This window comes from Borostomias antarcticus (assembly GCF_949987555.1).
Source record: "Borostomias antarcticus genome assembly, chromosome: 1".
Classification (NCBI taxonomy): Eukaryota; Metazoa; Chordata; class Actinopteri; order Stomiiformes; family Stomiidae; genus Borostomias; species Borostomias antarcticus.
Window position 1 is genome coordinate 54724664 of NC_140234.1, and position 24085 is coordinate 54748748.

General features: G+C 50.3%; 1 protein-coding gene across 1 annotated transcript in view; it reads right to left on the minus strand.

The window, feature by feature from the left end:
- The window catches only part of dph1 (diphthamide biosynthesis 1), a 70676-nt gene that overhangs the window by 1262 nt on the left and 45329 nt on the right, over positions 1-24085 (minus strand). The window contains exons 5-11 of the mRNA XM_084443320.1: positions 20206-20360; positions 19026-19147; positions 16499-16567; positions 14831-14987; positions 14249-14349; positions 1880-1958; positions 140-274 (exon numbers count right to left, since the gene is read on the minus strand). Coding sequence (XP_084299446.1) covers positions 140-274; positions 1880-1958; positions 14249-14349; positions 14831-14987; positions 16499-16567; positions 19026-19147; positions 20206-20360 — 818 coding nt within the window. The remainder of the gene's footprint in view (positions 1-139; positions 275-1879; positions 1959-14248; positions 14350-14830; positions 14988-16498; positions 16568-19025; positions 19148-20205; positions 20361-24085) is intronic.

Sequence of the window (24085 nt, forward strand, 5' to 3'; positions counted from 1 at the left end):
AGCCTAGCTATCTCCACAACAAAACTACACCTTTCTGGATTCATTTCTTGCTCCTCTCTCCCTCCCTGTCTCGCCCTGCACCCCCCTCCCCCCATTTCTCTCTCCTGTCTCCTCTCCTTTGTCCATCATTCCGGCTCACCTGGGTCTGTTTACGGACGGGGCGAGCTGGTTGGTTGTCTGGGTGGTTGGGCGTCCATGATCCCAGACTCTGATTGGAGTAGAAGTCCATTGGGTACACTTCCTGCCACCCCACCTGCTGCAGGGCCACAGCTGCCTGAGAGTGAGAGAAAGAGGGAGAGAGAGATGGAGAGATAGAGAGAGAGAGAGGGAGAGAGAGATGGAGAGAGAGAGAGAGAGAGAGAGAGAGTGAGGAGGGCAGAGAGAAAAAGAGATCAGGGCAAAGAGAGGGAGGGTGGGAGAGAAAGAGAAAGCACGGCACACAGAAAGACAGAGAGAGAGAGGAGGGAGGTAGATATGTAATTACTTTGGGAGCATCCTGCTGCTCCACATATTCCAGGACAAACCTCTGCCACTGAGAACATGTCTTTCTCGAGTCATCAATCATTGTCAATCAATCTGTGAAAGCCGCTGGCTGCTGTGCTGAGCTCCAGAGGTCGGCGCCGGGGTGTGGCGGCATGCACTGTACTACAGTATATCAGGTCAGTGCTGGCCGAGGGAGGGGCCCCGAGACACGCCGCCGCCCATAGGGCTCCACAGCATCCCGGCGTGCGAGAGAGACGCCGTCTGACTTCGGGCGGCGCGATATTGCGGCTGTCTGGACCCGAGACGAAAATGACAGACTTTTGGGGGAAGGACTCGGAACGAAGCGCACTCCGCTCTGCCGGGCAGCCTGAGTCTGGGGGGCCGCCGGGCGTGATGGCGTCACGGGGACGGACGGACACCGCAGACCGTACGGACGCCTCCGCCATCAATCACGAACCGCATTACTCCTCTCCTCAGCTACACTACCCCCCCCCCCGTGTCTTGATCCTCCTCCCTGCTTTCATCTCTCCTGCCTCTCTCTCTCTCTCTCTCTCTCTCTGTATCTGAAGCTGGCGGCTCCTGCTAATTCCTGCACTGACAGCACAGGCGAGTGCGTCTTACTGACTATAAATATAACATGAGACGCACTGAAAATAACTACTGCCTCCCCCCCCCCCCTTCAGCCCCTCCCTCCTCTCCCTGTAGCTTTGTCTTCCTCACCTTCCTTCTGACTTCACAGGTCGGAAGCAGGGTTGTGGGGGGAGGGGCAGAGATACAACACATAAGGGGGGGGGGGGGGGGGGCAGGAAAATTAATGAACTTAATCATGAGTATCCGCACGCACAGGATGGGATGCTAATCGTTGACTGTGGGACCCCACTGGCAGATCTATTCGTCAAAAACACCCGTGAACCACGCCTCAGAACAAAAACAACTGCCGGTGTTGGCAACGGAGCGTGAACAACAGCCCGGTCCGCGATGATATCCCTCCGCCGCCGAAGACGGCGCGAGCGAACGGCGGCCCGTGGAGACTCGGAGCCCCGGCTGCCGGCGGACGGACATTTGCCTCGAAAGGAAATCTCAGGGTGCCATCTGATCCATTTCTCCCTCGTTAGAAAAACAAGCCGGCCGGGGGTGCAGTGTGGCCAAGTCCCCAGCAGGGGGAGCTGGTCTCCTGTGCTGCTGCGTGTGTGTCAGTGTGTATGCATGCGCCCAGGCTGAGACAGCAGCAGCAGAGACAGAGGGGCCCTAACCGCAGAGCGCTCCCAGCCTGTTGGTTGACTGCGCCCTGCTCCGTCCACGTCCGGTCCACGTGCCGGCCTCCGCACGTCGAGCAGCGTTTTCCCGGCGGACGACGGGGTAGGCGTGCGCGAGCGGCTGTGAAGTGTCCGTTTACCTCGTAGGGAGACAGCAGGGGTTTGGAGAAGGCCGTTCCCCAATCTATGGAGAGGCGCGGACAGGCGATCTGGACCCACCTGCAGGAAGAGGAGGGGGGGGGGGGGGGGGGGGGGGGGTTAGAGAGATCACATTAAAGGTGCGGGGCACATCTGTGTTAGCAGGAAGCGCATGAGCGGGGGGTGCCTTGCACTGTGCCACCATGGGCTCCGCTTCCACCTAAATCTGATAGAGGGGTCGGCGCTGATCCGCCCCGAACGAGCGCCGCGCCTCCTCCTCCTTACGCACAATATGGGAGGGGGGTGGGGGGGGAGGGGGGGGGGGGGGTGTGGGGGTTAGAGAAACAGAGGGAGAGCTTAGGTTGAGCTTGAATAAAGAATCGGCAGCGCTGGCCCCGTCTCAGTGGATCTAACCTACATAGCAGACGAGACAGGAAGGGTGGGGGAACTGCACGTGTGTGTGTGTGTGTGTGTGTGTGTGTGAGAGAGAATAAGAGAGATAAAGAGAGGAAGATGAAAAGAGAAGGGAAGAGGGAACATGGGAGAGAGCAGATGGAGAGAAAGAGTAGGCGGTGATAGGCGGAGAGGGTGAAATGTGTCAGCCTTTCCTTAATCAATGCCAAACCCCCCTCCCACCTCCCTTCGTGAAATACGGCTGGATTGACGTTCACAAATTCGGCCGGCGGGGGGGGCGGTGTGCGATTGAGGTCGCCAGAAGTCGGCGCGCGTCGCAACAGGGCGAGTCTAATATATATGCACATTTATTCCGAATGATTCATGCACAGGTGCGCCCAGGCAGGGGGAGGGAGGGAGGGGAGGGGAGGGGAGGGGAGGGGAGGGGAGGGGAGGGGAGGGGAGGGGAGGGGAGGGGAGGGGAGGGGGGGGGGAGGGGAGGGAGGGAGGGAGGGAGGGGAGGGGAGGGAGGGGAGCTTGTTGCTGCGCCGGACTGCCGAGCCCCGTGCGGCCGGCCGCGTCTCAGGGTCCGCGGACTCGCGCCTTTGTTTTGGTTCCTTCCCGCTCCGCTCTCCTTCCCGGCAGTGCCTGGGGCCCCGTATATCACAGTTGCTTGCGCTGCAAAATTTACTGCCTTCAGGTTAACCGCCCGAGCCCCCGGTTCTTCTCATCCCCTCGCTGGTGTCGCCATGCCGAAATAATCCTCGGCTCCTCGGGCCAAACGCACTTTTGCGTACCGCTTCTCCTTTTCTTAAGATATCTTCATAGACTATTATTCACCATTCCAATTTAGACCTCTCAGTCAGATTTATTTTGCTGAGGGCGGTCTCTGAGGAGGGTGGGATACCGAGCTGACGGAGGAGAGAGGGAGGAGGGAGGAGAGGAGAGAGGGAGGGAGGAGGAGGAGGGAGAGAGGGAGGAGAGAGAATGGAGCTCCAGTAATGATATGACCTTTCTGCACCTCTGCTGCCATTATTACCGGAAACCGTTTTAGCCCGGCACGTGCACATGCATCCGAATGGCCTGTCTCAACGCAGGGAGTCTCACTACAGGAAGATATGCCTGTGTGTGTGTGTGTGTGTGTGTGGTGTGGGGGTTAATGAAGGTGACCACACCTAAGTAAACAGAGGAGCTGCCTCAGAATCCTCAAGGAGAAAGAGAGAGAGAGAGAGAGAGAGAGGGGGGGGGGGGGCTCTGCTAATATTAACCCAGGTGGCGCAGCCTGCTAACTCTGGCCGCTGTTCAACACGGGCTAGACACACACAGTGCACAGTGCACTATTCAATTTGCAGCCAATATCTGGACTTGGTTCTCTCCAGCTCTCCACGCATCCTTTTCTCACCACAGGGCACACAGAAGAGACACAGAGAGAGAGGGAGGGGGGGAGAGAGAGAGAGAGAGAGAGAGAGAGAGAGAGAAAGAGAGAGAGAGAGAGAGAGGTTAAGAGAGGCCTGGCTCTAACTGGAGCCTTATTTTCCTGAGCTATATCCCCAGCAGTGACCCGGGTGCAGGGGGAAGAGAGGTGGAAGGGGGGAGACCGAGTGATAATGGCTCGATTCATGTGCGGTGAAAGGGGGCCATCAGAGAGTGAATGGAGCCCTGATGAGACAACCCTCCCCTCTGGCCTCCCGAGTGTAGGGGAGCTACCTGTACGAGGCCAGCTCCCTCCGGAATAGACCCCTAATTGGACAACATGGGGATCCCTCGCTGTGAGAGGATGGAGGAGGAGAGGAGACGAGAGAAGAGAGGACAAGAGAGACGATTATAGAAGAGATGAAAGAGGAGATGAGATGAGAAAAGAGGAGAGGAAATGAAAGAAGAGAAGAGAGGAAACGAGAGAAGATTATAGAAGAGACGAGATGAAAGAGGAGATGAGATGAGTAGAGGAGATGAGAGGAGGAGATGAGAGGAGAGGAGGAGATGAGAGGAGAGGAGGAGGAGATGAGAGGAGAGGGGATGAGAAAAGAGAAGAGAGGAAATGAAAGAAGAGAAGAGAGGAAATGAGAGAAGATTATAGAAGAGACGAGATGAAAGAGGAGATGAGATGAGTAGAGGAGATGAGAGGAGGAGATGAGAGGAGAGGAGGAGGAGATGAGAGGAGAGGGGATGAGAAAAGAGAAGAGAGGAAATGAAAGAAGAGAGGAGATGAGAGAAGAGAGGAGAGGAAATTAGAGAAGAGAGGAGATGAGTGAAGAGAGGAGAGAGGAAGAGATGAGAGGGGATGAGAGAAGACAGGAGATGAGAGAAGAGAGGGGATGAGAGAAGAGAGGGGATGAGAGAAGAGAGGGGATGAGATAAGAGGGGATGAGAGAAGACAGGAGATGAGAGAAGAGGAGAGGAGAAGAGATGACAGGTAGGGCTGGGTATCATTTAAAAAGTTACGATACCAGTACCCTTAAAGTGATACCGATACCAATTGAATACTTCAATCGATACTTTGAATTTCTTTTTTACTACACATTTTTTTAGTCATCCGTGACCTTGCAGCTAATGTGAACGGGGTGTCAAGGCTGCTGCTGGGGGTGGCAACATCAGCAGTAGCAGTTGTGGTGGTAGTAGGCCTAGGGTGGTCTTAACATTAAGCATAACATTAGTTAATAACGTTAGCCTAAACACATTTTGCTGCTACCGAAGTTAAAACTACCACTAAGTAACCACTAAGTTACAGTAGGGTTGCTAATGCTAGGTAATGGGGGAAATCCACGTTTTTATGCATTTATTTTGACCATACGCCAAAGGCGTGTAATATAACCATACCTTTGAGCGTTTTGGTGGCATTACCTCAGCGTGCTAAATTGTGTCAACAACTCGCAGTTGCAGTCGATTTCACCAGACGGATTGTAGCTGTCTGCCGTAATGGACCAATCACACGTCGCATTAAATTGAAGAACGATTGCGGTGATTGGACCATATTACAACGTCGTTTTTTGCTAGATCTCAATACAAAAAGGATCGAATGAAGTACTGGTTTGACTGAAGACGTTTCGATGCTACTTGGTATCAGTTTGTTTCGATCCAGTACTACAAGGTATCGAGTACCGATACCCAGCCCTCATGACAGGAGATGAAAGAGGAGAGGAAATGAGAGAACAGAGGAGAGGAGAAGAGAGGAGATGAGAGAAGAGAGGAGATGAGAGAAGAGGAGATGAGAGGTGATGAGAGAAGAGAGGAGATGAGAGGTGATGAGAGAAGAGAGGAGATGAGAGAAGAGAGGAGATGAGAGAAGAGAGGAGATGAGAGAAGAGAGGAGATGAGAGAATAGAGGAGATAAGAGGTGATGAGAGAAGAGAGGAGATGAGAGAAGAGAGGAGATGAGAGAAGAGAGGAGATGAGAGGTGATGAGAGAAGAGAGGAGATGAGAGAAGAGAGGAGATGAGAGGTGATGAGAGAAGAGAGGAGATGAGAGGTGATGAGAGAAGAGGAGATGAGAGGAGATGAGAGAAGAGAGCAGAGGGGAGGGGAGGAGAGGTGCTGCGTGGTTTTTAACTTTTCTCGTTTTGAGCTCAGAGCATCCTGGCCAGCCTCTGTTAGTAAGACCTGTACCTCCACAGCCGGCTATCAATTACCACCCCAGCCTTGACCCCTGGCACGCAAAAACAATTAACCTCTCACCGCAGCAGGAGAACGGACAGCGATTAGCCATTTCAACAACAGATTAATTGAATGTGAAGCATAGGGATTCTCAGTCATCCATTGGTGTTAAAGCCTGGGGGTGGGGAGGTGAGGAAACGGCCCATAAAAGAACACATTTGCAGGGTATTTGCGATCCAGTCGAGATAAGTGTGAGCGCCAGATATCTCTACTCAATGGTTTAAAACCAGCCTCGGGACAGTCTAATTACACACTCCTGCTAATGGTTTCTGTGTGTGTGTGTGTGTGTGTGTGTGCGCGCCTCACTGCTAGGAGAAAAAGGCTTGATTCTCCACTGCGGTGCATTGTGTGGGCGAGCTTTCTGCCGGATGGTATCTCTCTCTCTTTGCGCGGCCAGTCTGCTGCTGCTGCTACCTTTGATGCCCACAGGTACGCACTGCCCCTGGGGACGGGTCAGAAAGCAAACACAGCTTCCTTTCAAACGGACGCCGTTTAAAGTGACCTTTCGTGAATTCTTTTTCTGTCCCGGCGGCGGGGTGTTCGTGTTCTCTCGAACAGACGAGGAGAGGGGGGGTGAAATATATATATATTTTTTTTTAAAACAGAAGAGTTAAGAGAAGTCAAGTATGAAAACTAACCGCCCGCCTGCTCCTATTCCACTCTAACTAACATCAACAGAGCCCTGTGCGTTTCTGATCAGGCCGTATCCCGACGTCCCCTAGCCACTGATTATCAACCGGGGCCTCCAGGCTCATTAGGAAGGGCCCCACGGAGGGCCCTGTCTGAGCCCCCTCTGCCGCTCTGCGCCCGTGACGTCGGCGAGGCTGCTTCGCTAACGCGGCCAGCTGTTCGTCTCCTCCGTCACCTGCGGTGTGCGTGGGGGATGGAGACTGAGCATTGGGAGGTTTGTCTTGAAATTCAGCGCTGCCTGGGAGAATGGAGAGCAAAAAACCCACACGCACAAACAGGAGAAGCCAAAAAACACCATGCTGTAACACAACCCCCTCGACCCCCCACCTGTCTCTCTCTCTCCTTGCCTCCCTCAGTCACTCTCAGACCTTCTGTCCCTCTCACCCACTCTTCCCTCACACAGAGAGCACAACTCATTACTGCACTGAGCACCGCGAGAGGCTGATCTGCCGTGCTGTGAGCAGAGTACGTGCACGTTTGTGTATACTGTTAGTGTGTTATCTGCGCTCACATCTGCTTGTGTGTGTGTGTGTGTCCCGTGCATACAGTATGTGTGTATGTGTGTCGTGCATATAGTATGTGTGTGTGTGTGTCGTGCATATAGTATGTGTGTGTGGGAGCCTTGCTGCAAGTCAGTGTCTTTCTTGCTATCTGTCGTTCCGCTGACAACCAGCCAGCCAGATGAAGGGAAACGACCGGAGGTTGTCCGGAACTGTTGACATTTCACTTTGGAAACTTTGGAAGTTTTCTTCTGAGGGAGCTAATGGAGGAGTGTGACTGGATGACACTGCAGGATGGCAACACTCACAGCGTAGAGGCTGCCAGGGTCGGCTATCAACGACGAGCCTATTCAGTCATCCCAACTTCAATATTTCGCCGCATATCGTGGGAAGAGCAGCAATGACAGCGGCAGCAAAGTTTTAGAGGAGCGTTCGTACCACTCCAGACCACCTCCTTATTCAGGGACCCCTCCAGACCACCTCCTTATTCAGGGACCCCTCCAGACCACCTCCTTATTCAGGGACCCCTCCAGACCACCTCCTTATTCAGGGACCCCTCCAGACCACCTCCTTATTCAGGGACCACTCCAGACCACCTCCTTATTCAGGGACCACTCAGACCACCTCCTTATTCAGGGACCACTCCAGACCACCTCCTTATTCAGGGACCACTCCAGACCACCTCCTTATTCAGGGACCACTCAGACCACCTCCTTATTCAGGGACCACTCCAGACCACCTCCTTATTCAGGGACCACTCCAGACCACCTCCTTATTCAGGGACCGCTCCAGACCACCTCCTTATTCAGGGACCACTCCAGACCACCTCCTTATTCAGTGTTGCACAATAGCCGCCAGGACACGTCGTTGAGCAAGCTAACTCAATTCGCCTGGCAGTAACTGCCTATATTTTAAACTAGTGTTGAGATCTTCGAGGGAATGCAGCTGATTGGTGATTATTACACCTGTCACTGTCCCTGTCCCCTCCTCCTTTTTCGACTCCGATCAACGTGGTCGGACACTGACTGTGACGAAGAAGACGAGCCTAAGGTGATGGTAACATGAGTGCTGCAACGTGGGAATAGCGCAGTATTTCAGTATACTGTGGTGTACCTTATTGTATCTATAATAGGCTACCTTGCCGCTATGAAAATCTAATTTTCCCCCACCCTGGGGAATAATAAAAGCTATCCTACCCGATTAATCAGCAATATTCCTACTGCTGCGAGGTAACTCCCACTCGCTAACATGTGTCAATCAAACACTTCTGCAATGAATGGACTAATATCCATTCATGAATAGGCCTATCACAAACTGGTCCGTAGCCTATGTGAATAGGCTATGTCGTCAATAGCGCAATTATCATAACCATTTGAATAGATTTCTTTCCTGTCTTTCTGTGACATTCGCTACCAGCAAAACACTGAAAATACACGCCCTCGATTTATGTATATTATAGGCTATTATTAGTCTATCCGACCATACAAATGGATTGTGTGTGTGTGTGTGTGTGTGGGGGGGGGGGGGTGCTTCTAGTTCCAGCCAGGGCTGTTGGCCGTGACCGCTCCGATAGCAACATGAACGATGTAGGCTACTGCATTTGCTGTGCAACATCAACTGTTCAGTTGTCAAAACGAATTGCCAACAAACTGACCAGCTATTTTCCCCACGTGCGCTCAGTCTTCCCGTCTACTAGCCTACAGACCGACCATTTGAAATAGAATCGAAAAGTGAAGTTAGGATTTCTTAAGCAAAAGATACAATCGCCTATGAGATCTGAGATAGTCTAGGACACAACCCTGAGTTTAACTCTAGGAACTAAACTATAGTTACTAACTATAGGAAACTAAAGAGTATTACATGGTGTCAGAATCATGGACTCATCGTCTACCATTCAGAATGCAGCACTCCTCAGGGGTTTCGACACCGAGTTTAGATTGGGAGTCAACCAATTTACCGGAGTCGTGGAGAAGGGTCAAGCAACATGTGCAGTTAATGTTCACTGGACCGTTGAAAGCTAAGAGCGAGGACGACAAATGCAGCTATCTAAAGCATTGGACATTGGACGCTCACACGAGGCTAGCCCAAGAGCAGATGAGGGCTATGGGGAAGAGTCGCGCGCCATCAGCTAGCCATGGAGTCTATGCAGTGAGCCGCAGCAAGACACAAAGAGAGGCGCCAAAAAGCTACAGTCACAGGAAACCCGCCAAAAGCACAGTGCCAAACGTTACAAAACGTGTGGGAATTGTGCAAGGGAGCACAGTGAGCGACAGGAATGCCCCAATGCAACAAATGCAAAAAGTTCAATCACTTCGCCAAGGTATGTAGATCACAGCAGCCATGCAGCAGGCCAGTGCATACAGTAGAAGGCGCTCAAGGCAGCGATGTAGAGGAAATGGATGAATTATGCTTATGTACTAACTGTACATTGACGCCGTTTCAAAAGAGCAGAAAGACACAGGCGGCGAGCAGGCTATAGCTGAGGTGGAAATCGGTCAGGAAAAGCACAGAGTCAAATTCAAGTTAGATACAGGTGCTCAAGTCAACATTATTCCAGCTAACAGATTTCACAAACTATTTAGTAGTGTGTGAACTACCTGGCTCGATTCGCCCCCAGACCGCCTTCCAGCAGATGAAGGACCTCATCACACGGGAGCCAGGGCCTGTGCTCTCCTACTTTGACCCCAACAAGGAGCTGAGGCTCCAAGTCGATGCATCTAAGAGTTGTTTGGGGGCAGTGCTCCTACAAGAAGAAAAGCCCATCGTGTACGCTTCCAAATCACTCACAGCCACAGAAGAGAACTATGCTCAAACTGAGAAAGAACTGTTCGCTGTTCTCTTTGGGTGTAAACGTTTTCACCAATATGTCTACGGGCGCGAGGTAGTCATGGAATCAGATCACAAGCCGCTGGAGTCATCATAAGAAAGCCCCTTGCAGCAGCTCCACCACGCTTACAACGAATGATCCTCTAGCTGCAGAAGTACGATATTGCCATCCTCCATCGCCCAGGTAAACACATTCCTGTCGTAGACACACTCTCCAGGAAGTCAGTAGCCTACAACGACCACACGCTGAGTGAGGGAATGGATACTCAAGTCCACACAGTCACCAGCAACCTACCAGTAAGTGACGGAACGCTTGCTGACATCAGAGCAGCTACAGAGCAGGATGCTCAGCTCAGACAACAGACAACACTGTCCGGATGGCCAGAGCTGAGGAAGAAATGCCCACCCACCATAGCTGAATACTGGAACCACAGGGATGAAATATCTGAAATGGATGGAATCCTATTCAAAGGAGAAAAGATCATCGTCCCACACTCTCTCAGAGCCAGCATGCTTACAGCAGACACACTCCACACCTAGGCATGGAGAAGAGCAATCTACGAGTGAGAGACATCCTTTTCTGGCCAGGAATGGGGAAAGAAATCGAGGCCATGGTGGAAAAGTGCACCATCTGTCTTGAGCATCGGAAGTCAAACACAAAAGAGCCAATGATTTCACACGAAATCCCAGAGAGACCGTGGCAGGTCATCGCAACTGACCTGTTCTCATGGAATGGAGAGGACTATGTAGTAGCTGTTGATTACTACGGCAGGTAGTGAGCTTGAGAGGCTGTACTCCACCACTTCCCCAGCAGTGATCCGAAAGCTGAAAGCCATGTTCTCCCGGAATGGCATCCCTGAAAAGGTTATCTCGGATAAGTCTATTACCTATTACCTAGCTTACAGCTACTTTTCCATGGCTCCACTTGCTACACTAGCACTCGCCAGAAATGAACTGAAATGAAATAGTCTTCACTGGCTTAGTAGCCTACTATTTATTGATTGTATATTTAATGTCATTACTTTGACTGTATCGTTGAAAATAGGGGTTGAAAATGTGGGATTTCAGAGTTTCCGGGTTTGAATCTAAAGAATGAATGAAGTCCAATCAGTTGGTAAAATGGAAGCCACTCAAATAACAAATTTTATGTAGGCTACTGTCTCTGCTGTAGCTAATCCAAAAAAGCAGTTTGCAATATAGACTGGTCAAACTGAGAAACCTAGCCTACATTAGGCTATAAGCAATGGCAACCAGATTGTTGAGTCAGAGAAGCCTAGTAGCCTAGGCTACTACGGGTGCGTGGCTTCAGTCCGAACACCCAATAATCCAACTACCCATAATTCCGACTACCCAATATTCCGACCATAGGTCCCCATCATTTTAGACCCATTGGTCCGACTACCCATTGGTCCGACTAAAGTTATCCCGGTATTCCGACTGTCAGTAACTCCGCCTGCCCGCAAGTCCGACTCCTCCTTCGGATTTCTCTGGCAGAATATCTGCCATCACAATATCGGCTTCTCTTTCTTGTCTTTGTTGTAGTTTAGTCTACCTTGTTGTGGTTGGGGCTGGACTAGTTTGGGCGCTATTTAGGGATAGTTTTGTGTGCAACCGTGATCAAGACTGTCATGTCGTTTAAGTTATTCCAGTGTGTCTAAAGTAGCCTACACATTTTTAGCCTATACTAGGCCTATTTATAAGATTCGAGCTGAACAACCCCGATGAGGAAAAATTGTTTCGGTAGCAAGTTGTATAGCCTTCTTTCATGTCAGATAGTCATGTTTCATACTATCTGAATGAAGACCTTTTCGTGCGTTATGAGAACAATAGCCTATTCGAGAAGACGCACGTGTTTCCAATCATGCACATAAATGCTGCGCTATGAACATGAAACTGAAAAATAGACAAGCCTCAGACATTATGCACCCATAAATGCATTAGGCTATAAGAGCATCCTTGCTGAATTAATAGCCTTTGTTCTAATGTGCAAAGTTGAGTTGGAATTAAGTGTTGGGTACAACTATATAGGCTAAATAGGCCTAGCTTTCTAAAGGCCAAATGGGAATTGACTAGTGTAAACAGGGAAGATGATTGTGCCTGTCATGCATAGGCCTATATTATATTGAGGGCCTATAGCCTATGAATATTAATAAATGTAGCCTATAAATAATAAAATGTGTAGAAATGTAGATTTGAGTGTTTGTTTTTTTAATTAATTATACAAACACATTAAATGCATTATCTCTAAATTGGGCAATTCACATGAGAGATTATGGAGTTTGAAATATAGAGGTCAATTTGAGCACTCATGGTCATTCTCGTAGCCTATAGGCCTAGTAATGAAATATCGGTCCTTACATGTAGCCGACATTGAAAAGCACTATATAATTTACATTTAGGCTTTTATTATTAGGCTATTGTTATTATTATTATGAGCATGAAATCAAGAATAGTCAGTCAGTCGTCTGCCTGTTAGGCCTACATGTCACATCTTTTCCAGCCTAGTGTAGGTATAGTTATTGCTTTCCCAACACAATAAATAGGCCTACCTCTTCTAGAACACAAAACTGCTTGTATGTTATTGTAACTAAAATATACGGATAGAATACATATTTTCATAAGGAGATTGAGCTTTTATAAACATGTGATCCCAGCAAATGTAATATTATTTTTCAAGGGGGTTTTCCGAGCTGACTGTGACTACAAAGAGACAAGCAGCTGCAGGCCTATCATAAGTTTTGAGCGCGATAGGCTACTGATCATTTCATAAAATGCGCACGAAAAGGTCTTGTCATAGAAATTGTAATTTCACTCTACCTCCCTCAACCTTTCACATGCAAAACCCCTAGCATTTATAACAGGGTGACCTCTCCAGGAGGTCGAAACACCTCAGACCTTGTCTGCCCTAGAATAACCTTTCTTTGTTCCAATGTCCCTGCAAGATTTACCGCCCTTTCTCATTTCACGTGCCTGTACTCTTGACGACTGTTGATGATGTCCGTCACTTTATTATGACGTGTACAGATGGGTTAGCCAATCAAATCCCTGGAAGCGTCATACCTGTGTATTGCTACCTGTACCGCAACACCTTTCTGCTTCACTTCTGTTGGATGCCACTCACTGGCGTTATCCTGAAGTCCTTGCGCTCGTATGTTTTCTCAATAAATCAGACTTAACCTCTTTGAGCGAATCTTGGCAAATCTTTTACTTTATATCAGATTTAAATCCACTACAGTCTTAATTCAGATAGTTTGAAACATGACTATCTGACATGAAAGAAGGCTATACAACTTACTACCGAAACAAAATGTCCTCATTGGGGTTGCTTACCTTGAGTCTGATCCTTCTCCTGTTATGCAGCCTATTATTTTTTACATGTTTATGAAGTTGGATTGGATTGGATATGCATATTCTGACACTGCGTTGTAGTTTAGGCTATACTCGTTATTGGAAAGGACGCATTTTCATAGCATTTCATGGAAACCGCATAAGGAGACAGACTCGCTCGCTCGAGGCATGATACAATGACATATTCACGAGACAATTTCTGTTCAGAAGACACATCAGTCAGCCATCAGACAATTCCAGCAAATTTTATAATGCTGGTTTATAAATAGGCCTAGTATAGGCTAAAGAGTTGATGCTTTATGTGTAGGCTATTCTAGACACACTGGAATAACGACATGACAGTCTTGATCACGGTTGCACACAAAACTAGCCCTAAATAGCGCCCAAACTAGTCCAGCCCCAACCACAACAAGGTAGACTAAACTACAACAAAGACAAGAAAGAGAAGCCGATATTGTGATGGCAGATATTCTGCCAGAGAAATCCGAAGGAGTCGTCGGACTTGCGGGCGGTCGGAGTTACTGACAGTCGGAATACCGGGATAACTTTAGTCGGACGAACAGGTAGTCGGACCAATGGGTCTAAAATGATGGGAACCTATGGTCGGAATATTGGGTAGTCGGATTTATGGGTAGTCGGATTATTGGGTCGTGGGACAGATACGTGCCTCCCGCCTACTATACTGTAGCAGTGCTTTACTGCCCCTTGTGGTTGCGGGTTGTAATAATGAATTTTTTTATTAATTAATTTTACCGCCGCTGCCACTGTCTTTGTTGCTCTCCTCACGAGGTGCGGCGAAAAATTTAAGTTCGGATGACTGCATCTCTCTAGGTCAACTCGAACAAGCCTCGCAGAGCTAGCAATGCGCAAGCGTGCTCCAGTGAGTGACTGTGTGTGTCAGCGAGTGAATGTGTTTGAGAGCACGTGTGTGTGTTTGAGTGTGTGTGTGTTTGTGTGACTCACGCATCCACGTCGGTCATCAGGTTCAGCTTGTTAGGGAAGATCTCAGATAGCAGCACTCGAGTGAAGGACTTGCCTAGAGACTCAAGCTTGGACTCAAGGTTCTGGATGGAATGAGAGAGAGAGAGAGAGAGAGAGAGAGAGAGAGAGAGAGACACATAAATAGAGATAGTGTAGACAAAGAGAGAGAGAGTAGGAGGACCAACAGAGAGGGTCACACAAGCTTTTGTAAATGTTCTGCCAAAGTGGAGTGGATGTGACACTGCGCTCGCTCAAACCCTGAACTCCAGAGCAGAGCCCACGCAAGAGAGAGACACACACACACACACACACACACACACACACACACACACACACACAAGCACACACGCGCAAACACACACACACACACACACACACACAAGCACACACGCGCAAACACACACACACACACACACACACACACACACACACACTCCACCTTCCCTCCACCACACACATCCATTAATTCATTGGCTCATTAGGCGTAGCGGTGTTCCAGTGAAGGGTCCTTCACGTCTGCAGGTCTTCCTTCTTTAACCAGCCTGTTAAGTATAGCTAACTTACCTCCATGACTTTGGGGCTGCCCTGCCTGCCCAGCGTCCCCAGGATCAGGCCCCATCTCTTGGCAGAGCGAGCCTTGTTAATGGACTGCAGCCGGAAGGCCCGCATGGCCTCGTGGTCATAGTACTCCCTGGAGAACACCTTACTGTATGGGTCATACCTAAACACACACATTGAGAGAAAGTGAGCACAGACACGGCAGAGACACACAAAAACATAAGCCAGAGCGTGCTCATACATGCACGCGTACTGTACATGCACGCATATTGTTCATAATTGAACATCTGCCATAATTGAGCAGCTGTCAGCTGTCTGACAGAAAGGCAAGAATAAGATGTGTAAATCCAATCCTGGACATCCATCATGGCGTATCGCGCCGTTTATTTACCCAAGAGAAAATACCGATCGTTTCACCGAATCTGACCTGCTCCCAGTAGCAGGGGCCCACGTGAGATTACAATCTAGCGAGAGCGACCTGGGTGAGAACAAATAACACGTCCCGACACGCGTTTCACATCCCAGAACGCCACGCATGCGCCGTGATATGGCGGTGACGGCGCGCATGGCGGTCCCCCCGTGCGCTGAGGCGTGCCGGCGCGTCCGTGCCGCTGCGTTGACGGGACAAGCGCTTTGAGAGAAGCAGTGTTCATTTTGACAGCAAATTTTGATTTTGTTTCAGTCTTTTGACTAGTTTTAGTCATAGATTAGTCGTCTGAATTGTTTTTGTTTCAGTCTAGTTTTAGTTGACTAAACAGCATTAAAGGTACCCGGAGGAGTTTATTTTTGGTTACGAAACAGTCTCATTTTAATGTGGGTGAATCTACATTACCCACACTTGTTTATGTGTCAATTTTCGACAAATGTCGTTTCTTCTATGCAGTTTATTTTTAGATTATTATTTCGTGGTCGGGTCGTCCAGAACTTCCTTGGAATGACGAAACGATTTACTGCAGTAGCCTACGCCGCCGACAAGAGACAGCATGAGCAAATATGATATATTGTCAAAAGTAACGTTACTAGTAAGACTTATGTAATTACCTCATTGGTGGCCATCGTTGCGTCTTTAAAACACCCGGCTCAGGTAGCTAAAGTTTACGACAGTGTGCGGGGAGGCTCATGGGAAATGTGGTCTTTTTGGCGAAAAACACTTCCACTTCCCGAAACTCCTCGTAGGGCCTTTAAGATTTTAGTTGACTAAGTCTACAGTAGATTTTAGACTTAAATCAGATGGGTTTAGTTATAGTGTAATGCATTATTTAACCTTCTCTAGAATTTCCAAAATCATAGTGTATACTGAAGGAAACATCTATTAGACTGATGGACAAAGCTACTGAATTACATTTCTATGTGCTCTTCCTGCCTGTGTTCAAGTTTATTTCAGCGTGAGCCACGATTTTCACGCAAATCTCATCATCCAGCATTCTGATTGGATCTCTTCCCAAATCGTCCCTCCCTCACATTTTCATCTAGCTTTTATTTGTTGACGAAAATGTCAGTAGATTTCGTCATAGTTTTTGTCATCATAAATTTGCTTTTATTTAGTGATCGTCTCCTGACGATCACTAAATAGAAGTCGTTGACGAATAATTTCCGTCATAGTTTTAATCTACAAAATGAACACTGGAGAGGAGGCGGGGCCACCGCGGCCCTTCTCCTTCCCGCTGGCCGTACCTGTAGGCGGGTATCTCCGGGTTGGCGATCATGATGGACTCCAGGTGAAAGCGGCCGTCTCCCAGGTAGCTAAATATACAGAAAACAGAACGCAGGCATGAGAGGAAAGCCGGCGCACTAAAACAAACACCTCCCTCCCTCGGAGCCGACCTAGAGCACAGTTACTGCTGCGAAACAGCATCAAAGATTATCTATATCCTCCTACACACCCCCTCCCTCCCTCCCCCCCCTCCCTCCGGGCTTTTGGAGGACGAACAAGATCCGTGGCAGGAGGATCGGGCCGGGGGTCCTGGCGGGGGGAAGGGGGGTCCACGTTCTGCCATCCTGGAACACAACCCTGCTGATCGATGTTTGTTGTTAAGAGAGATACGCCATTAAACCAGGGGGTGGAGACAGTCAGATGGTTGGCCACAGGGGTCAGTGAGGGAGCAGGGTTCACACACACACACAGTCTCTCCCTGTCTCGGTCTCACTCTCTCTCGCACACACACACATGTGCAAACAGCATCATTATCCTGCCAGGGGGCGTTGCTAGGGAGAAAGGGGTCCTGGGAGGCCTACAGGGAGAGCCCAGACAATTACACAGGCTAATGAGCTGGTGCTTAGGAGAGCCAGCGGAGCAGGCTGTGTGGGTGGGCTTCCACAAGGCCTCCACGGAGCCATGGCTAACCCCTATCACACCTCACAGGCAGCCCCACACTGTGTGTGTGTGTGTGTGTGTGTGTGTGTGTGTTTTCGTGCGTGCGAGTTTGTGCGGCAGCGTGACTACCGAGCAGAGCGGGGGAGTTCTGATGCCTCTGTTGTACCAAGGTCCAGACACTCTGCAATATCAAAGGCCCTGGTAATAATCACCACATCCTTCTGCTTCCCAACAAGCAGGCCCTACATTTTTCAATACTTTCAAGGGCTTTAAAGGCTGGCACTCTGACTCTCACCACCACCAGTCGACCTCTTGTTATGCTAGCAGCCGCGTTACGGATTGTCCCCTTGTGGGAGCAGCGTGGGCGCCGTGCTGTTTAGCAATGTCGTGTGGCACTCGGCGCCGTCGTTCTGCTGTTGATATTGGTGTAGATATTACCACCAAGGTCTACCAGATGAGCCAGAGAGACTGTGCTACTGTTCTGGCTCACCCAAAGCACTTTGGGGCTTCTCTTTGTGTACTACAGTATAATAATAAGACATCTTCGCATTTTATATTACCATTGAGACGTTCTAAACTGGGTTCACAGACACTAATAGCCTTCTACCGCCCCATGCACAATGCCACGACTATCGCTAGCTATATATTGAACAAAAGCCTTCGCTTATCCGAGTCAATCAGGAATGAAGATGTATTCCAGAGGCTGGGGGAAGTACTGACGCTATCTGAAGACGCGAGGAGACTCTGTTCACACACAAACCAAGCTGAATAGCCTGCTGTGGAAGGTGCATCCATAATTCATCGAAGACAATTATTTCCCTTCGTCAAAAATAACTGGGTCTTTATTTGTAGTCGACAACGCTTCACTGCAGATCCCACACAAGAGGAATGGAGGGAAAGAGAATGATAATGAGAGGACAAGAGGAATATAGAGAGAATGAGATGGAGAGAAAGGAAAGGAAGTGAGAGAGAGAGAAAGAGAGAGAGAGAGCGAGGAAGAAGGGCTTCTAATTCACAGGCAAGGTAATCGATTCTCTCTTCCATCTCACCCTGCATCCGCCCCAACACACACATCAAACTCAATCCACTTTGGATTAGTGGGCGAAACACATGCACGCACACACACATGCACGCACACACACACGCACACACACACTGGGACCTGGCTGTTGCCTGTACAGTGACTGTCCTGATCTAGTTTGTGTTATTCAACGCTCTGGGAGGGGGATCACTCCATAGCCACGTATGCACATGCACGCACACACACACACACACACGCACACACACGTGGGCTAATAACACCAGCCATATTCAACCACCATGCATTGCAGTATATCGGAGTGAGGCGGGGACTTATACAGGGGAGCGGGTGACATCTCCATCTCGGCATCTCCATCTCCATGACTACGTGTTTACCTACAGTAGGTGTGGCCCGGGCCTGGGGGGGGTGTGTCCAGATGCACTACCGGCCTCAATACAGGAAGGCTGATTATGCATGGCCCTTAAGTATGCATGGGACTCATTACTTATGCATTGTACTCACGGATGTGGACCAGAATGTAGCCGGGGGCGAGAAGAGAAACAAAGTCTCTTCCAGTAAGTGTTGAGTGTAACACTTCTAAGACCTCTCTTCCATGGAGGTCTACTGTAGTGAGCTGTCACTCTGAACACCCCAGCCTCTGCTCACGTGGACATTTGGGTGCAGCAGGGAGGTGACTCAAAAGTGACTGACAAGGGACACGGGGACATGATGCATCAGGAAGGGATGGTTGAATGGAAGGGTCAAGGATGATGTTGGTTTAAGGTAAGCCAGAGATAGAGAGAGAGAGAGAGAGAGAGAGAGAGAGAGAGAGAGAGAGAGATAGGTCGGGGTCGAGAGACTGTTACATGATGGCGTTGACGTGGCGGTCGAGTCGCGGCGAGGTGCATCCCAGGATCTCTCCGGGGGACAGGGGCCGACACTGAGGCACCGTGACCTCGTAGTCCGTCTTCAGAGCAGCACTGACCGCCTAGAGAGAGAGAGAGAGAAAGAGAGAGAGAGAGAGAGAGAGAGAAAGAGAGAGAGAGAAAGAGAGGGAGAGAGAGAGAGAGAGGGGGGCGGGGTGAGGGACAATGAGGAGAAGAAGAGATATAACTATTATTGGAACAATATTATTAGAATCAGTTCAATAGAGGAAAGCAAAAAAAAAAAGTGGACTCTCATGAGCGAGAGCCGTTCGCTCCAAACACCTACACCCTTCCCAAACACAGAGAGAGGATGGCGAGAGGCGAGCACCAAACATTAAGGCCAGGAAGGAGCTGCGTGAGGCTGGGAGGCGGAGGAGGAAGGAGGGGTCATGTGATCTCTGTACAGCTGAATTGAACATGTACAGTACAGTGTACTGAGGATGAACTCCTGGCTCCTCCACCCCGTACACAAGCCTACACTCTGTAGGCCGTGAGGGAAGGAGGCGTACGTGCGCACACACAAAGCTACAAACACACAAAGATACGCACACACACACACACACACACACACACAGACATATCCCAAACTTCCCCACACAAAATATGACACACACATTACTGTAGCCCAGCAGGGGGTAAAAATAACAGCGGTTACATAGCAGAGACCTGAGCTGCTAATCACTTACAGGCTGAGCAGAGAGGGGGGAGGGGGAGGGAGAGGGGGGCAGGCCAGAGCACGGCTTTTCTGTGGAGCCACTTTGCTTAGCACATGTACACAAAAATTTCACTCCTCCGTTTAAGACCCAAAAATAACTAGCTGGATTTTTCAAACCCACACTTGAACTGAACGGAAAACGTGAGCTGAGCTGGATCATGAGGGCGGCGCTGAACAACATGTGCATAAACGTGTGTGTGAGCGAGCGGTGAGCACACCCGTATGCAAACGCATGGTACAAAACAGCAATGAAAGGAACAAACGCCTGCACGCACACACATACACACAGACAGACACACATGCCACACACACGCCACACACACGCCACACAGACACACACACACACACACACACACACACACACACACACTCACACACGCACACACACACACACACACGTCTCACCTGTAGTGCAGCCACAAACTGGATAGTGCTGACGAGAGCCAGAGATTGTCCCGGGGAGAAGTTGAACTTGACTGTGTCCAGGAAGTGAGCGTTGTCCATCTGGATATCCACAAACACGTAGAGCATCTTAATGCCTGTTGTCGAGTCGATGGGCACTACAAGGGAAACCAGTGATGCAGGGAGATTAATCATTCACCAGATAATATCAGTGTTTTACACACCGGAATGCTACATGCAACACTGGACATGAGTCATAACGCACACGACAGTATTGAAGATGGAGAGAGGCCAAGTTTGAGAGGGAAGATAGAGGCATATAGGGCATCTCCGTGGCACGGACGCAAGTCACGAGGACGTCCTACCAAAACATTTGTGGACATAATTAAGATGGATGCGGGAGTGGAGACCACCGACGAGATCGCCAGGTGTAGGAGGGACTGGGATAACTGGAGACCAAGATGGGAGGCCCGTCTGTGGACGACCCGATGATATACAATACAGTAAGACATTATACAGTAAGGTCATTCTGATCATGTCTTGGACAAGACATAAGACCTAAAAATGGTAAACATGGTGTACTCGCTCTACGTGTGTGTGTGTGTGTGTGTGTTGTACTGTATGTGCATGCATCTGACCACACGCATGCATGCACCTACATGCAGGCAAACACACACACACACACACACACACACACACACACACACACACACACACACACACACACACACACACACACACACACACACACACACGGCCTTGCTGCTATAGATCTGAAGCCCGTTCGGTGTGATCCACCAGGCCGCACCCAGGCACTGGTGTAGAGACCTCAATTATTTATGGAAGGTGGTGAAGAACAAATGCAATTACCATTAATCCCATTCATTTCACAGGCCATTTATCAGGACAGGCCGGGCTTCAGAGAGGCGGCCGGCTGGAGAGACAGGCCACTGTGGGGAAACAGAGCCCTGGGGACGGGCTGTGGGTCTGGGAGGGGGGGGGAGAGAGGGGGACGGGCTGTGGGTCTTGGAGAGGGGGGGGGAAAGGCTCTGGGTCTTGGAGGGGGGGGGGGGGGCTGTGGGTCTGGGAGGGGGGGGGGGCGGTGGGTCTGGGAGGGGGGGGACGGGCTGTGGGTCTAGGAGGGGGGGGGGGGGAGAGGGGGAAGGGCTGTGGGTCTGGGAGGGGGACGGGCTGTGGGTCTGGGAGGGGGGGGGGGGGGGGAGAGGGGGACGGGCTGTGGGTCTGGGAGGGGGAGGGAGAGAGGAGGACCGCGGGTTCCAGTGTGTGTGTGTGTGTGTGTGTCCGCTGGCAATCGCCATAATTGTGGCTTCACGCTTGTGTTAGATTCAATTTACACATCTCGAGCGAGAGGAAAAAACGCCGCGCTGTGATTAAGTGAACTGTTCATTATCATGCAAATGTCTGAGCGGCCGCGGGCGGCGAGTGGCCTGGAATGCGTGAGAGAGAGACAGACGGATTGAGATTCGGTGTCGGGGCCGGGCGTTTTCGCTGAGCTGTCTCCTAAAAAGGGACAGAGAGAGAGAGAGAGAGAGAGAGAGGGGGGATGTGGAGAAAGTGGGTGAGAGGGAAGGAGAGAGAGAGAGAGAGAGAGAGAGAGAGAGAGAGAGATCCGTCTGGACCAGTTGTAACAGGAGGAGGGCTGGAAAACACACCTCTGCCATTCTACTTGGATGGGAGAGGGAGACATAACTGACCGTATTCACAAAGGAGAGTGATTGGGAGAAATGGAGGGGTGGATGGTGAGGAATGGAGGCGGGGAGGTCTGGGATTGCCAATTAGCGGGCGGAGGGGGGGGGTGATGAGGGTGCTGTGATATCAGAGATGAGGCAGAGAGGGGGAGAGAGATGGACAGCACCTTACGAAGGGGCTGGTAGGTAAACAGCCCTGGTACTGTAGGTAAACAGCCCTGGTACTGTAGGTAAACAACCCTGGTACTGTAGGTAAACAACCCTGGTACTGTAGGTAAACAACCCTGGTACTGTAGGTAAACAGCCCTGGTAATGTAGGTAAACAGCCCTGGTACTGTAGGTAAACAGCCCTGGTACTGTAGGTAAACAACCCTGGTACTGTAGGTAAACAGCTCTGGTACTGTAGGTAAACAACCCTGGTACTGTAGGTAAACAACCCTGGTACTGTAGGTAAACAGCCCTGGTACTGTAGGTAAACAACCCTGGTACTGTAGGTAAACAGCTCTGGTACTGTAGGTAAACAACCCTGGTACTGTAGGTAAACAACCCTGGTACTGTAGGTAAACAGCTCTGGTACTGTAGGTAAACAACCCTGGTACTGTAGGTAAACAGCGCTGGGCCAGAGTGGAGCTTAAACTACCAGTGTGGTCCGAGATGATTTGGAGTTCAGGAAACCAGGCTCTACACCCCAGACAGACAGACAGCCAGAGAAGCAGAAGACAGCAAAGCCTCAGACAGCAAAGCCAGACAGAAAGACGGATAAGCAGAAGTATACAGGCATTCCCTCACAGACAGACAGACAGACAGACAGACAGACAGGCAGGCAGGCAGACAGACAGACAGACAGACAGACAGACAGACAGACAGACAGACAGACAGACAGACAGACAGACAGACAGACAGACAGACGTCTACGGAGGAGAGGTGGGCCTGTCTGGACACGACTTCATTACAGGCCCTGGATCCCAGCAGGCGGACAGCAGCGCTGAGCGCCATGAATCCCTCCGCTGATCACACTCGCACAGCATGGCGGCGGCGGAGAAGTGCCCTTAAGCCCAGTCTATAATACTGTATGAGACGAGCTGCGGCTCTGGGCGTTATGAGGCGACCAAAATCGCCAGCTGTCCAAAACGCCTGGCTTACGGGGGGGTTGTCTTAGCACAGTGTATTTTAGTCTTTTGTCACTGCAGGTAGAGCCGCTGTCGATGAGATGTGTAAGACGAGCCTTCTCCCTTCCATCTCTCCCTCCCTCCCTCCCTCCCTCCCTCCCTCTCCGCTCCATAACAGGAAACTCGGCTGTTGGTCCTTCCCTCTCTCTTCCCTTACTCACGCACACACTCGTGAGCATGCAGAGCACGCACACACACCCACCCACGCACACACATGCACCGCATCTGTAGCAAGGTGGCACACGGAAGTCAAAGAAAATGAAAAATGACAGCTAGTAGTGAAGGAAAAAAAGAGGGAAGAGGGATGGGGGGAGAGAGAGAGAGAGAGAGAGAGAGAGAGAAGAGAGAGAGAGAGAGAGAGAAGAGAGAGAGAGAGAGAGAAGAGAGAGAGAGAAGAGAGAGAGAGAGAGAGAGAGAGAGAGAGAGGAGAGACAGTATCTGTGTGTCAAGAGCGGAACGGAGTCTCTTTAATCTCCCACAGGTGTCAAGACGTCCTCAATAGTGCTGCTGCTGCTGATGCTGCTGCTGTCTCAACATCTGATTGGAGGACGGCTGACAACTCCAGGAGGCCGTAGCGCTCTGCGGCTCACGTGCTTGAACAGGAAGGTCTGGAGCGCAGCTCAGCTGCTTCGGGCCGGTCCGCACGCTCGGCCAGGAGCAGTGAGCTCTTAGACGCCCGCTATTGATCCGGCTGCCTCATTTGTTTGGATCATTTTCTCCTAGGTAATTCTGCACACTGTGCGTGCATGTGTGCGTGTGTGTGTGTGTGTGTGTGTGCGCACGCACAAACGGCAGCGTTAATATTCTGCTGGTCAGTTCTGGTATTTGGGAGAGTAGAGGAAATATCAGGTCTATTGATTTAGCATTTTCTCCCATGTTCAGACGGGCGGGGGCCCGGAGTGATGGTTCCTCAAGATGTGCGCTGCCCTGCCGGCGGACTGCTCTAATGCATGTTCCTCCATTGATCGGCTGAGTAAATGTGCGGCCCGGCTTTGACAGGTCTGA